Source organism: Phragmites australis, chromosome 4 (genome assembly GCF_958298935.1).
Source record: "Phragmites australis chromosome 4, lpPhrAust1.1, whole genome shotgun sequence".
Classification (NCBI taxonomy): Eukaryota; Viridiplantae; Streptophyta; class Magnoliopsida; order Poales; family Poaceae; genus Phragmites; species Phragmites australis.
In genome coordinates, this window is record NC_084924.1 from 46,111,353 (window position 1) to 46,127,126 (window position 15,774).

A 15,774-nucleotide genomic window follows, 5' to 3' on the forward strand; every position below is an offset into this window, starting at 1 on the left:
CACATCAATCATATGAAGAATCAAGTGAAGAATATATAGAAGTTGGCAACCCTCAAGGTTTGAAAGAAAGAAGCGGTACTTGAAAATTTTTCAAAAGCTCAAAGTGGTTCAAACGAGTTTTATCTTTGAATTTGAGTATAGGTATGCTGCACTATTAAGAGGGATGCAACGTGAGCTAATTGTCGTATCTCAGTGCTCAAGAGTTCCCAACCAAACCCAAAGTGAGAGTTTCTTGTTCAGAGTCCGAAGCGGAAAGTGTGGAAGTGTCCAAAATGGGTTTTGGAGTGTTCCTAATTTTATCCTATGTGTTTTAGATCATGAATTCAGTTGGGATGTGTAGCCCTCTGAATAAGCTTTCCATAGAGTCCAAAATCGTCAAAATCGGACTCCGAGATCAAAAGTTATCGCCGTTTTTCGGAGGTCAGCTGTGCTGTACTCGAAGACTCCGGTGAAGACCGGATTCTCCGGTACCTGGAGTGGCCGGAGACTCCGGTGTAGACCGGATATTCCGGTAAAGTCCAGAAAAGAGCCTAACGGCTAGTTTTTTGAAGTGGGCTATTTATACCCCACTCATCCCATCCTTTGGGGCTGCTGTAAGGGCACGAAAGAAACACTTTTTAGAGCTAAAAGAACTCCATCCCACTCCATTCTAGTGTGTGATTTAAGAAGAAAAGTGAGTTGGGTTGAGAGATTGAAAGATTGAGTGCAAGTGAGCTAAATCCATTCTTAAGCACTTGAGTTCTTGACAAGAAGTTCTCGAAGCCTCCTAGCCGGCTAGGTGTCGCCGGTGAGCTCCCGTGCTTGTGGTGAGCTGCGAAAAAGTTTGTGAAGGGCTCGATTTCGCCTCCGCAAGGGAAGAAATCAAGAGTGGATCGAGAAAAGCGGTTGAAAGAGACCTGACTCGTTGGAGCTTCCTCAACGGAGACGTAGGATTCACGGTGGTGAATCTGAACTTCGGGAAACAAATCTTGTGTCTCCTCTCTTGTTTCTTTACTTTTGAGTTCTTGTTCAAATCTTTGTGCATATTACTCGATCTACTTGTTTGTGTGTATTTGAGTGTAGGTTCTTCGTGGATCTACTTGGAATTATCTCCGGGAACACACGACATCACTTGGTTTGAGCTAGAACTCTCTACACATCCTTTATATTCAGTTTCGGGCTCAGTTCTGTACAGAACCCGGAGAATCCGGATTTTACCAGAGTTTCCGGACCTGTACACACCGGAGTATCCGGACTACACCGGATACTCTAGATAAACAGTAATTTCAAACATATGAACAGTGTTTTTAGCCTTTTTCAATTTAAGTTTTATTGCATATCTCTTGCTAGAATTAAATAATTTTTATCACCTTAGGATTGTAATTTTCACACTTATTTAGGGTGATTGTGCACTAGTTGAGCCTAGCATATTTAGGTTTTTCACTTTTAAAAAACCCGTTAGTTTATATTCCGCTGCAAGTTTAGGCCAACGGTAAAAGGGTACGATTTTTTGTAAAAACGCCTATTCACCTCCCTCTAGGCGACATCATTGTCCTTTCAGCTGGCCCTCACCGTTTTGTTGTGATGATGTTATCGCCTACTAGGCTGCTTCTGTTGCGGTACTGACGCTGATGCTACCCTGGTTCTGCTAAGTTTGTTGTCGCCGTGCTGATCACTTCAGGCCATTGTTGAGGCCTGACGCAACTGTCACTATGCTGCTTTCCTTTGTTGCCTGATGTTGTTCGGGGTTGTGATGCTGATTCTACTATGGGGATGTTGGCCTGACAATGCTACCACCATGTTGCCTCCCTCTGATGACCTTCCTGGTGATATCATGCTACTGTTTTGCTGCTCTGTCAATGTTGTCGTACCCTTACCAATGATGAGTTTGAGGCTCCCCTTGCCATACTTGTAGTGCCATGTCGGCTCCTCTACTGCATGAGAAGGTTCATTGCCGCTAACAAGTGGGCCCAGTCGAGCGGACGCTGCATCCCGCGAGCCAGTATCGGAGTGAAGCCCAATTCGCTCGTCTCCGCGCATGCAGCATCCGGCATATATTTGCACGAGCGGGTGCAAGGCTGTATCGGTCAGCAGAGCATCCAAACGCATGTCTCCATCATTTTGTACGCATGAGCGGATGCATGCATGTGCTGATCCGCCCATCCAAACACTCCCCTGGTGCTCTCGCCCACACATGGCCAGACAGGTTCAAAAATTCGTTTGAATTCTGAAATGTAGAGGTCCCCGAATTCTCCGATGTTCAAAAAATTCAATCGAAATTTGGGTAGAATTTGATTGAATTTATTTAGTCAAACTGGTTTGATCAAAACCAATTGAATTGGGTATTTGTAACCGAACAATTTCACCGATTAATCACTCAATTTCTTCGATATTTAATCGCATTTTCTGTATTTCGTTGGTAGTCGAAAACCATTTGATTTTCTCGAAAAACTACTCGAATTTCATCAAAAACCGTTCGGTTTTTATCAAATTTTAGTAAAATTCAAGAAAAATCATAAAATATCTTAACTTTGTAAAATCAATAACTAATACATCTGAATTGATTTGAGTTTTAAATCAAGTGAAACAAATTTTATTGATTTCTTATAACATGATCTATATGATAAAAATATTTATAATCATAAAAAAGTTGAATATTTTCTATAAGAAAATGTGTTAAATGTATAGTTAATTTTTGCTAATCCAAAAATCATGAAACTAATTTTATTAATCTTCCTACATGATTTTATGTCTTTTAAAAATATTTGAACCTATGAAATAGTTATTATAACATGTAAGATCCTGCAAATGTATTGCAAATGGATTAATTTATAACTAACCCATCACGACTCTGATACTGTAGCATGAGACACTGTAGCACACTTAATTGTACCAATAGGTTGTAATACCGGGTCGTATGTATAGTATTTTTTTTCTGGTATTATGCAATGGATTACTAGTCCAGCTCGTTTCTTTCTGAAGACATAAGTCACTCTTTCTCTTCTTTAATTTAATTGCCACGCCAAATTTTTGTTCAGTTGAACACCTAATTAATTTACGGACAGACCCACCATGGTGCAAGGGTATTCATTTGAATACCTAACTTTTTTGCAAAAAAATCGAGTATATAGGAATTATACATGTACGTATATAACTTAGTTGGGCCATATTTTTTTGCCTCACGCCTCAAAACCATGGTGCAAGGGTATTTGGAACATTTGTACCTAATTTAAGCTATCGTGGACCATTTGTATTTTGGATGAAATCATTTTTTTCTTGAATACCTAGCTATTAAATCCTAGATTTGTGAGCACTGAAAGATGCCTAAATAGTACTCTCTCCATCCTAAAATATATATCGTATTAAGATTTAGAAAAGTCAAACTTTATAAATTTTAATTATATAAAAGTTATATCAATAGATCTGTTTCATAGATCTATTAATATGATATTGATTTTATAAAAATTGATAATATATTATAAAATAAATTAATGATAAAAATATTTTTAAAGATTTTTACAAATTTTAATACGTCCTACTATTGTATTTTAGATGGAGGAAGTACATTAGGCGGCTGAGGCACTGATGCTAGGACGTCAAATGTAACAGCAATTACGACACTGTTCATCAAGAAAACTAGCCCACGAAACACCCGGATCTATACGCCCACAATTCACGTATCTGCGGCCACGTAACCTGCATATAGGCCCAAGCGAGGACACGAAAAGTTGGCACTTCCGAGCGCGACAACCGTTCACGAGAAACCGGTGAGCCAGCAGCCGCAGATCTTCCCCACCACTCTATCTCTATCACTGAACAACTGACCGACGGAAACCGGCGCGCTGCGCACGCTTCAGCTCCGTCCGTCCCAACCCAAGAAGAACCACCGGGCCGCTGCAGAGCACCGCGCTTAGGTTACCGTGCACGCCCGCCGGTTTTGTGTGGCTGGCAGCGGCAGCCTGGCACCACCTCACTCGGCTCGGAGATCCGTTTTTCTGTGGGCTTCGAACCAAAAACCCCCGCTCGCCTCTCATCACTCGCCACCCGGGAAGCGCGCCCGAGGCGGCACCGCAGCAGAAGAAGACGCGAGAGAGCTCGAGGAGAGACGAGCCGAGCCGAAACGAACCGAACCGAGCTTCCTTCCGTCCGCGCGATCTCCTCCCGCATCGGCCTCCTCCTCGGCGTCCTCGCCCCATGGCGACGCCGGCCGTGGGCGCCGCGTGCCTCCTCGCGCGGGCCGCCGCCCCCTCCGCCGGGCCGGTCCCCAGGCGGGGGCCCGATCAGGCGCGGCCGCGGCGGCTTGGCCGCTTGCGCAGGCGGTGCGTTGCGGAGCTGAACAGGGAGGGGCCGGCGCCGCGCCCGGTGCCCCCCGCGCAGGTGACCCCGCGGGTCCTGCCCGGCTTCCTCGCGCCACCGTCTCCGGAGCCCACACGGGCGCCGGCCTCGACGCCGCCGCCCCTGCCCGACGCCAGCTTGGGGGACGTCGAGCTCGAATCCGAAGGTACGTGGCCTAGCCAAATCCTGTTGATTTTTATCAAAATATCTCCAAATTGTTGCTCGGTTCATTGAACTTGAAAATGTTTCTGATAAGTCGGGTAAGTTTTTTTTTAAGGTGAAGTTTGGGTTAAATTGATCTATATTAATCGAATATGCATAATTTCAAGCATGTAAAAATCATCGGGAAAAAATGTAAAAAAATTCGACACCCGCATTTGCGCAAAAAGGAGCACACCCATTGCAATTTTGTGGCGTCTGTATTGGATCATGAGATGATGGGGGTCAGGGTGGCGTGTCGATACCTCGGTATGGTGGCAGCAGAGGTTTCGGGGTACGTGGACGTGGTTGGATCTAAGCAGACATAGCGTACTCCGTACATATTTACTAGAAGAGGAATGGGCTAAGTCAGGTGCCACATATGTCGTTGGAAGCAGAGCAAAATTTACAAGTTTGTCTCTTCTTTGCCTTTGTGTGATTATGACCCGCGTTGTGAGTAGTTGTACTCCACTAAACAAGCAGACTTTACCCCGGGGTTCGGCTATCAATATCATCGCAGTCCGCAGTAAGCTGACTTTACTGAAGGGACCGTGAAAGCAAGCAGAGCCCTTACTGGGAAAAAAGTGGAAGTGAGCGCCATCTGGTGAGACCGACGAATGAAATGCTCCAGTTTAGTCACTTGATAGAAACTAGAAAGAGCTTTCACTTATAAGTGATATTGGATGCCAATAGCTACGGGCACAAGCAAAAGAAACCGATGATTATCTTGGGACCCTTAGATTATTAATATCCAGACAGATCCAGTTTCTAGTGAAGGGCCATATGCACTATTCAGTCACATGGGTAACTGGTACCAATATATGCTTTGCCTTCTACTAAACTACTAACTCCAGTTTGATACCAATCTAATTTTTTGGGTACTTGTGGGAACGTGTTCCTATTTATTGATAGGTTTCGGCCCACCTCACTCTCTTCTTTGGGCCGCTACTTTACTTTGTTTTCTTGTCTATATTAAACACTCTCTCTGACCATAGATCGAATTATTTAGGAACTGAGTGAGTATGTGGCAACCTGAATTTTGTCATTTAGCTGAGAAAGAATGTTGGTTGCACAATTCTTATCATTGCTAGACTTGTTTTCCATGATGCGGCAAAAATAAATTTTTCTGTTGTTCACTTACATTATGCTAATATCTTCTCTTACTCTGGACTTTATGCCATATGAATCCGTCATTTCACATACAGGGATTGCTGAGGAGTCCATCAGCAGCACAGTAGTTTCGGCAAGTGAGCAAGATTCTGAGAACCTGGTTGTAAAGGAGCAAGCTCAAGCTAAAGTTACACATAACATTGTCTTTGTAACTGGCGAAGCTTCTCCTTATGCAAAGTCAGGGGGTCTAGGAGATGTTTGTGGTTCATTGCCAGTTGCTCTTGCTGCTCGTGGTCATCGTGTGATGGTTGTAATGCCAAGATACTTAAATGGGACCAATGATAAAAATTATGCAAATGCAGTTTACACAGCGAAGCACATCCGGATTCCATGCTTTGGTGGAGAACATGAAGTTACCTTTTTCCAGGAGTATAGAAACAACGTTGATTGGGTGGGTATTCAATCACCTTATCGTTTTCTGATGAAAAGTAATAACTGCTTACTTTTGTCTGTACTTCTTTAGTCCTGCAAGTTTCTTGACATGTACATGTTACGATGTTACTTCTGTATTTTCGTGTTATTCTGCATCTTGGACAACATTTGGGGTTTTTTCCAGATTAAAATGAAGAGGGCTACACATTATAATGTATCCATGAAATAGCATGCTTGTGTCTATGGCCCTAAAGTCTTATGCATCCATGGTCTTGCATTTGTATTTGCAACAAACACTTCATACTAAAATGGTGCAAAATCTCAAAGCGCAAACTTTTTCTTCCAATTTTATCTAGGTAGATAATTATTTTGGCATGATATCATGTGAATTATGTAATTTAAGTGCGTCATCGTTGCTCTAAATATGGTTTGAGGAGTACATTGAGTCAAGTCTTGTCCTTGTGGTGCAGTGGTACTAAGTGAAGATTACACTGGTTGATAGGGATTAACAAACAAGAATATGTACAAGATAGCAGGAAACTGTCAAAAAAGTTGCTTTGGGTTGACAGATCATGTTTGTTGATTTCTGCTGTTTTCAGGAGGTCTAGTTGATATATGCCATGTTAAAATGTTTGTTTCTTCTTATTGCAACTGGTGTTTGCAGAATGCTTATTTGTATTTGGGGTATTTGTTTTTGGTTTCATGACAACCATGCCTTTTGTTTAGGTGTTTGTGGACCATCCCTCGTATCACAGACCAGGAAATTTGTATGGAGATAAGTTTGGTGCTTTTGGTGATAATCAGGTAAAAGAAGCTTATTACATTAAGCTCCTATTTATCTGGTCTAAATTCTATCACAAAATTGATTGAATGCTCTATATCTTGCAGTTCAGATACACACTCCTTTGCTATGCTGCATGTGAGGCTCCTTTGATCCTTGAATTGGGAGGATATATTTATGGGCAGAATTGCATGTTTGTTGTGAACGATTGGCATGCCAGCCTTGTGCCAGTGTATGTTCATTATCCTCAAAGCTCTCTTTTGCAGTGCACGCTATATTACTTTAACATTATTTGATTCTTTTGCCATGTATGTTCTACTGCATCAGCGTATATAACATTTATAGTCTAAAAAAATATTGAAGTGAGCAATTCCAAGGAAATTATCTATTCTTTGTCATTGTTAGAATTAACTAATAATGTAGTGCAGCAAGACACTTCTGTTCAAATTTATTCAACTTTGTAGTCAACTTACTCTGGTAGTGCTAGTTCTAGCCCATCAGCTACAAATACTCTGAGCTATCTCTTTGCTTCAAAACAGGAAGACATGGTTTGCACAGCAGTTGAATGTCGTTGCATTGAAGCATGCATGTGATATCTTGTGAAATGAAACATTTGTTTTCTAGAGACTGATTTATGTGGCAAACAGTAATATATGGTCCTTTATGGGGCTTGACAGACTAGCACACCACCAAGCATGCACAATGAGCAGATTTGTTGTCATACCATCAGCTGTTCTGCATGTCTTGAATCTTGCAAAGTTGCAAACTATCCTTTATTGGGTTAAAAAGTAGCCTTTATCCAGATTTTGATGGGACCAGCTTCGCCAAATACCTATCTGTATTTCCATTTCTCAATTCTCAAACAACACTTTGTAGTTCTGTATGCTACTTAAGTTCTATTTTAACTTATAATTTCCACACCAAGAATGTTCCTCGATTTTGTTATAGGTGGTATTTCCTTATCGTATACTTCCTCTGGTCATAAATATTTGATGTTTGGGACAAGCCACGGTCTCCAACGCGTAGCTTTGATCAAGATTTTCTACTAGAATATATTTACGAAATCCAAAAATTTTATGACACCATGAAAGTGTATGTCAAGACTAACCTATAGACATGATATTTATGTTTGAAAACCAAATATTTTGAAAGATATTGATGGTCAAAGTTATAAGAGTTTGACCGAATCTTGTCCTAAACGTCATATATTTATGACCGGAGGGAGTATTATAATTCTGGGTATTGCCTGGGTTTTAGTTCTGTAACCTTCTATTTGCAATATGCATATGCTTTGCACCATAATTTGCTGTTGTGTACTCCATTTTGCAGTACAAGTCTTGTGTTGTTTCTTTCACAACGTATGTTCGTTGAAGAAATCAAAACTGTTATTATTGCAATATTCAGATAGTGTTTTGTTGGAGAGCGAGGTGGGATGGGATGATTCCATTCATATATTTGAAGATGGGATGATTCCATTTATATATAGATGCTTGTTTGGTGGGTGGGATGGAATGAGTCCATTTTAGTATCTCGGATCCACCATTAGTGTCATGTTCGAAGTGGGACGGTTGCGTTCTACCATTTTTTTGGAACGGCTCCGTCCCAAATATTTGAAGAATATTCACTGATGCCGAACCATTCCATCTCACCGCTCTCCATCCAAATAGCTCAAAAACAGGATGGATCCACTCCGTCCCATCCTGTCTCACGAACCAAACACCAGCTTATATTCTCTACCCCCTATTTTAATACTGTCAAAAAGGTTAAGTAATTGTATTCTTGTACTATGCTGTTTAGTAGAGGTATGGTCCAGCATCAGTAATGTTTTCCTAGAATTAGTGCCGCATGGTCTTTGTGCATGTTGTGCTTGGCTTATATTGTGAAAAGGAGTGTGCAGATAAGTGTGATGGTTCTTATATTGTGAGAAGGAAGGTGTATATAAGTGTGATGGTTAAGAGGGCATGAATGATGTTGGTGTCTTAGGACATGTCAGAATGACTTGAGGTTGATGGCTTAGTGAGCTTTATCTCATTTTATGTGTCATGAATATGTTTTGGCTGTTCAGATATGATACTTGTTTCGTTGGACATATGTCACATGGTCAGCTGCTTAATTTCAGCTGGCTGTATCACTTGTTTAGTGCAATTTTAGATGTCTCATTCTTTAGTTCTTCTGTTTTCCTTGTTATTATTCCCTTCCTTTGGCTTCATGGAATCAATCCTTCCTAACATAAATCTTGTCTATTCAGCCTTCTTGCTGCGAAATATAGGCCATATGGTGTTTATAAAGACTCCCGTAGCATTCTTGTAATACATAATTTAGCACACCAGGTTTGAGCCTATACTTTTGCTCTATCAATACGTAGTTTGGCAAGACAGTTCACTCATTCCATATGTTCTTTCGTTGTTGTAGGGTGTCGAGCCTGCAAGTACGTATCCTGACCTGGGTTTGCCGCCTGAATGGTATGGAGCTCTGGAGTGGGTATTCCCTGAATGGGCAAGGAGGCATGCCCTTGACAAGGGTGAGGCAGTTAATTTGTTGAAAGGTGCAGTTGTGACAGTAGATCGGATCGTGACCGTCAGTAAGGTGATATCACATATAACATCTTTCCTTTAATTTTTTATACGAGATGTTCTTCCTTAAATTTGGGTGTCGCTTTCCTCCACTCATCATTTATGTTTTATTTCCAGGGTTATTCATGGGAGGTCACAACTGCAGAGGGTGGACAAGGCCTTGATGAGCTCTTAAGCTCCAGGAAGAGTGTATTAAATGGTAGCTATATTCATGTTATGTTAACTTGTTTTGTTCTTCAACTGCTTTAGGAAACAATTGAGCAGGATGATAAGAATATTAATTCAATCTGCATCTGTACACGCAGGAATTGTAAATGGAATTGACATCAATGATTGGGACCCTGCCACGGACAAGTATATCCCTTGTCATTATTCTGTTGATGACCTCTCTGGAAAGGTGCGCTGACAGTTCACTAAAGCACATGTATATCCATTGGGATGCATGCCTCCTATGTTTTTCTTTGCTTCTTATGATCCTCTTACTAATTTTTTTGTGGTCTGGCATTTTTGTTTTAGGCTGAATGTAAAGCTGCATTGCAGAAAGAGCTGGGTTTACCCATAAGGCCCGATGTTCCTCTGGTTAGATACCTATGCTTTAGAAATCACTTTTTTTTTTAAAAAAAAAATACGGTGTACTGATTTATTAGCTCGATTTACAGATTGGCTTTATTGGAAGATTGGATTATCAGAAAGGCATTGATCTCATTAAATTAATCATTCCAGATCTCATGCGGGAAGACATTCAGTTTGTAAGTCGTCATTCCTTTCCGTGATCCTAAGCTGAAAAGTGAGTTAAACTGTCATGTGGGGAAAAGGCTCAGAAGGAGGAGAAATGGGGAACCGGTGAAGGGCACTAGCAGCTGCAGCTGTGCCCAACACAGGTTGAAGACAACACTTATCTTTAGGAATCAGCATAGTATCTGAGCTGTGTTAACTATTGAAAGACATTTTAGACTTCAGAGTAGGATCTGTAGTTTTTGTCCAAGTTGACATAGTTAGCACTTAAGCAGGCTTCCTTGGCAACACCTCTAGTAAAAAAGAAGGCCTGGCAGCAAAGTACTGCAGTAAATCAACCTAATTTTGTCATCTATTTTCTCTTCCACACACACCTTTGGCTTTCTATTCATCCCTCTGATCTCTGATGCAAGCCTATGGTTGTGAAACCTCCTGCCTCACACCACTATGTGTTACACTCCCTACCAGGGCTTGACACAATTGTGCATATACATAAGATGCTGTTATTGCAGTTGGAATATATTACAGTTGGAAGAAAAATTAAGCTGGTATTTGAGATGCAATTCTAATACTGTTCAGAAAAATACATCTGCTAGTTTTTGGGGGGATTTTAACTTTCCTAAAATCCTTGCTGTGAATCTCTTTCTCCACTTCCAACCCTTCTCTTTATTTATTTCTTTGGCCTCCAAGATGCTCCTTCCCTGGATACTAAATAACATCTTCTTGTACACATCCATGTGTTCACACCCAAAAGGAAGCAAGTGTTTAACATTGTCTCACTGCTAGCAATGCGATGCAAAACTAGAGCCATCCCCTTATCCTTTTCGCGATTACTTTGCCCTTTTAACTTTTAACTGAAGACTGATGAAGGGTAGGGTGTGGAGTGGATTTAGAAGTTTCTAAGCCTACAACTAGATTCAGTTGGTCAACGATACCTTTTTATTCTTATTAATTGTAGGTCATGCTTGGATCTGGTGACCCAGATTTTGAAGCCTGGATGAGATCGACAGAGTCGAACTTCAGGGATAAATTTCGTGGATGGGTTGGTTTTAGTGTTCCAGTCTCCCACCGGATAACTGCAGGGTATGCAAACAGCCATTGTTAAGAACTCACTTGTCATGTTATAATACATTATATGTTTGAGATATTTATATCTCCCTTTTTGCACAGCTGCGATATATTGTTGATGCCATCCAGATTTGAACCTTGTGGTCTCAATCAGCTATATGCTATGCACTATGGTACAGTTCCTGTTGTTCATGGAACTGGGGGACTTAGAGTAAGACAATTATCCTTTATGGCCTTCTTATCTCGGTACCAAGGAAAAATGTTTTTCACCTATTTTGTTTATTTTAACAGGATACAGTGGAGAACTTCAACCCTTTTGGTGATAAGGGAGAGCAGGGTACGGGGTAAGTACTGCTCCGTATTAGACTATTTGCAGTTTCATTTTTTTGCTGGAATCAATTGAATGCTCACAATGATTTCTATTCTTTGCTCCGTTAATTAATGAATTCCTGATCATTTATGTTTCACTGCATAAATGTTCTACAGGTGGGCGTTCGCACCCCTAACAACAGAAAACATGCTGTGGGTAAGTTTCCATTAAACTCGAATCCAGCATTAGGACCTTGTCATAGTATATCCTTGTACCTTAATGGCCCTTATATGTACCAACATTGTTGAACTCTCTTTGCGGTAACATCAACTAAAGCATAATATAGGCAGTTTAGCATTTGGGGTTCCAGGAACAATTTCATTTACTTTTGGACCAGATGCAGTGACAAATTAAATCAATAGTTTTTTTGGATCCAGCAATAAAACAAAACCACTACCATACAGTATTATGGGGCATGAGCATTCCGCAGTTGGGATTTTGACACTGTAATGATTGTTTTGCAGACATTACGAACTGCAGTTTCAACATACAGGGAACACAAGTCTTCTTGGGAAGGACTAATGAAGCGGGGTATGACAAAAGACTTCACATGGGACCATGCCGCCGAACAGTATGAGCAGATCTTTGAGTGGGCCTTCATAGATAAACCTTATGTCAAGTGAAAGGACCACAAGTGGCATCTCTCTGAATAGCTTCGGTTCTTCATCCTTCGGCAAACCGAAGGATGAGCAGAAAACCCTGTACATTACATGGATCGCGGACAAGCTATATGCCCCATTGTTCAGGTTAGCCTTAAGGTGGCTGCTGCTTGGCTGGTTAGTCTAAAAGAACTATTCTGCAGTGACAACTCCAGATCAGTCACACTGTCAAAGAATAAGAGGAGGATGCTCGAAGCGGTTCGCGTGACTAATAGGGCAACCTCTCAATGGTACATATGAAATCAACTGGATTTAGCTTCAGTTACACACTTACCCTATTCCTTGTTTCCTTGAGTCTGTCGCCTGTGTTGTTTGTTGTCCATTGTCCTTAGGCTGATAAATTTGATCCACTAGAGAATTATGCCTCATTTTTTTCGTGATTAACTGCCTGACGAATTGGTGCCGTCTGGCGTGCATTCTTGCCCGTTTGTTAACGATGGTTACTGCTGATGGTACATCTTGGGTATTAAGGGTGTCTCTCTCTCCAAGTCCAAGGCGTAGCTATGGTTGATACCAAAGGGTCTTCTAAAGCGCAAACGCGTGCGTAAGGGCAGGTGTACCTTGTGTCCGTAGGCACTGGCTTTGCATGTTTCAGGTTCTTTATCCTTGGCGTGACCACCTCCATTCCTCTTGGTCAGTAACCTTCGGCGAAAAGGCACCATGGCCTACACCAGCATGAGAGCCTTCGGTGCACCATGCCTAGTAGAGGCCTAATCCGGTGGGAAAACTTGCACGCCCTCCATTCCGGACCGGCACATCAGTTAGGGATCGATCCTTGATTGTTGTGTTTGCCCAACCTGGATTCCTTAACCTGTGACTAAAATGGTTAAATTGACAGAACCAGAGAAAAAAAAGAAAGGGTATTTTTGGAATTTAAATTCGGTGGGTTCCTTTTGAGAACATGGAAAATACGAGACCAGTTATGCATGCGTGCGCATCTAGTCTCCTCTACTTAAAAAGTAGATAATGAGTTTCGCACCTACTGAATCCCGTGTCTATCTTGAATCTCTAGCTTCCGATGTGTGGGCCGCATTCTCTCTACGTCCTTCCATCCGCGCGCGTCCTCCTTCCCCCGCCTTCTCCGTAGACTGCATGACACCCCACCACGATTCCCTTGCAACATCCCTGCCCCGATTTGGTGTGGGCCACAACCCCTCTCTGCTCGCCTCTTTCACTGGGAGGGATACCGAGCAAGTGACAGGTCTGGGACCAGCCTGACAGTCGCCTCATTTGGGTGCCCACATCTGACGCTCTGCCCCTACTGTTGTCCGCCACGGTAGGTCTGCCTGCTCCTGCGGCTCCTAATCCGCCATCGCCGCTCGACAACCCACCAATTGAAGGTTCGACCTCCATCTCTGTAAATCCTTTTGCCTTTACATTGGTCTCGATCGTTGATGGGTTGCAAACTGCTGACCCCCCACTTCCTCTACGTCGCTTCAGTAATAAACCCTAGCCCCTGGCGGCGGCGATAGATACCGCATCCACTCTATGGCTGACCTCCTCCTCGAAGGTACCACCGCTCCTCTCCCTCCATCCACTCTCGTGTGTTACCTTAGTACTATTTGTGATTGCGTGCGTGTTATTTCTTTGCGTTGGCCGCTTCCGGCATTTACGTGAGTGGCATCGTGTCTAACTGGCTCGTGTCTACTTGATTTCGTTGATGGGATGTGCAGTTCTAGACAAGCTGATTGAAGGAGATGGGATGGCTGGACTGCCCAAGGATGCAGGGAAGGGTGGGCTATTCTACATTGGCTTAGGGAGGTCGAGGGCCGTTAGGAGAGCCAGAACGTTGGTTAGGGACGAGGTGGAGGAGGAAAGCAACAAGAGGAGAAGTAAGAGCTTCTTCGCGCAATCGCGGCTTGTTGCATGCTGTTGGGTGTTTGCTGGCTTGGAATTGACACTATTTATATTCGTTTTTCTATGACTTCAGCATTGGGTTGATGAGTTTGTCTATTGCAGAGCAACCATTTGGCGATAATGTTGGTCTAGAAGGCAAACTGAGAAAAATAGATGGTCCAAATCGCTTCGCCGCAACCTCACGCATGTCGTCGCGTCCACGTCCTCCACCTTCTCTTATTTGCACCCCTCCCGAGATCATCATTACCAATCTGCACCGGATCTAGAGGACACAGTGGCCCTCCCCAAGCGTGCGGCCCTCCCTGAGCTTGTGGTGGCCGATGACAGCAGTAGCCCTCCCCAAGGTCGCTTGCTCGTAGTAGCCGGATCCGATGGCAACGATCTTCCTTGAGCTTGTTGCGGTCAAAGCCATGGTGGCGGCCCTTCCAAGCTCACAACGGTTGAGGGGGAGGGCCAGGGCGATCGTCGCGCATGAGATGGACGCGAACGTCGGCTCCTTTGTCGTCGTCCGCTGGCTCCTCGGCTCCGACCGCGCTGTTGCCTTCCATCACTCCTCGTCCAATGCCTCGCCTCGCCTCGCCTCCGATTTGGATGTTTTTTGTTTTTATCTTCTGGCAATCGTTGCTCGTCGCACCAGGATGATGCTCATGGTCTTTGCGTGCGTGTGCTATTGCTGCTGCTGCAGCGGAGGTTGTTACAGGGTTGATGGCGTGGATCGGAAGGAGGCTCTCCTACGTCTGCACGCAAAGGAGGGACAACGACGCACGCCTTTCTTTCTATTTGATGTCTGTGCAGGTGGGCTTTTGTTTCTTCCTCTAAGATCTGATCTCCAAGTTTGCTTTTGCGGTGTCAATGTTCTGCTAGAATCACAAGTCTGTTCACAAAATTTGGAACCTGTAGCTCTTTATCCTCGAATTCATCTTGGAATTGCAGACCTGCATCTAAATCATGCACTTTTTCGGCACTATCTGCATAAAATTCGACGTGTGTCCTATATATGACCTATATATGAAAATTCATACTAAGTTATTGGTACTAATATTTCTACTATAGTCTGTTGATATTGTTTCTGAATGACTGGAAACTAGCACAGTATTCCTAATTTCTTGTTATATCTAGGCATGTGCAGTGTCGATTAGATTGTTGCTATTCTATGTTGATCATGCGTATTATTGTGGATATTGTAATCTTCTCATCTGGTGTTGCTGGTTGTGTACAATTGTTCCTAATCGATAGAAAACCTAATAATTAGCTGTTGCAAGGTTCACATTGACTACTACCCTTCGTTCTATTGTGATTTCTCATCTGCTTACATTAAGTATACAATTGCATTATTATTAAAAAAAAGGGAAGTACTATTTATTTTCAACTTGTGACTCGAAAGTTCAATTTTTTCTTGCTGTTTTTAACTTCTTTACTGAATAGATGGGCAAGAGATTGATCAAAATTGCCAAAAAGAAAGGTATTCAAGCTCAAGAGTTATGTTTCGTATCTTTTCCAGATTCTGCTACTAATTTATGGTTTCCCGGTCTTCTAGAATGCAATGAAAGAGCTTGTTGAAAGAGTGTATGGGAATATCTACATGGCACTCAACCATTTGCAGTATATGAGCCTCTCAGTCTGTGGTCAAATATGATGATATAAGAGAAAGACTTAATAGCAACGCAAAAGATGAAT

General features: G+C 42.5%; 1 protein-coding gene across 1 annotated transcript; it reads left to right on the forward strand.

Annotated features, from left to right (window-relative positions):
* The first annotated feature begins 3,938 nt into the window (after window positions 1-3,938).
* On the forward strand, window positions 3,939-12,644 carry LOC133916835 (soluble starch synthase 1, chloroplastic/amyloplastic-like). The gene is made up of 15 exons (XM_062360697.1): window positions 3,939-4,480; window positions 5,718-6,073; window positions 6,781-6,858; window positions 6,943-7,067; window positions 9,084-9,165; window positions 9,248-9,421; window positions 9,526-9,607; window positions 9,714-9,805; window positions 9,925-9,987; window positions 10,068-10,157; window positions 11,102-11,226; window positions 11,314-11,422; window positions 11,503-11,555; window positions 11,698-11,737; window positions 12,046-12,644. Exons 1-15 carry the CDS (start codon window positions 4,174-4,176, stop codon window positions 12,202-12,204), a joined length of 1,935 nt encoding a protein of 644 aa, XP_062216681.1. The 5' UTR covers window positions 3,939-4,173; the 3' UTR covers window positions 12,205-12,644.
* Window positions 12,645-15,774: the final 3,130 nt, after the last annotated feature.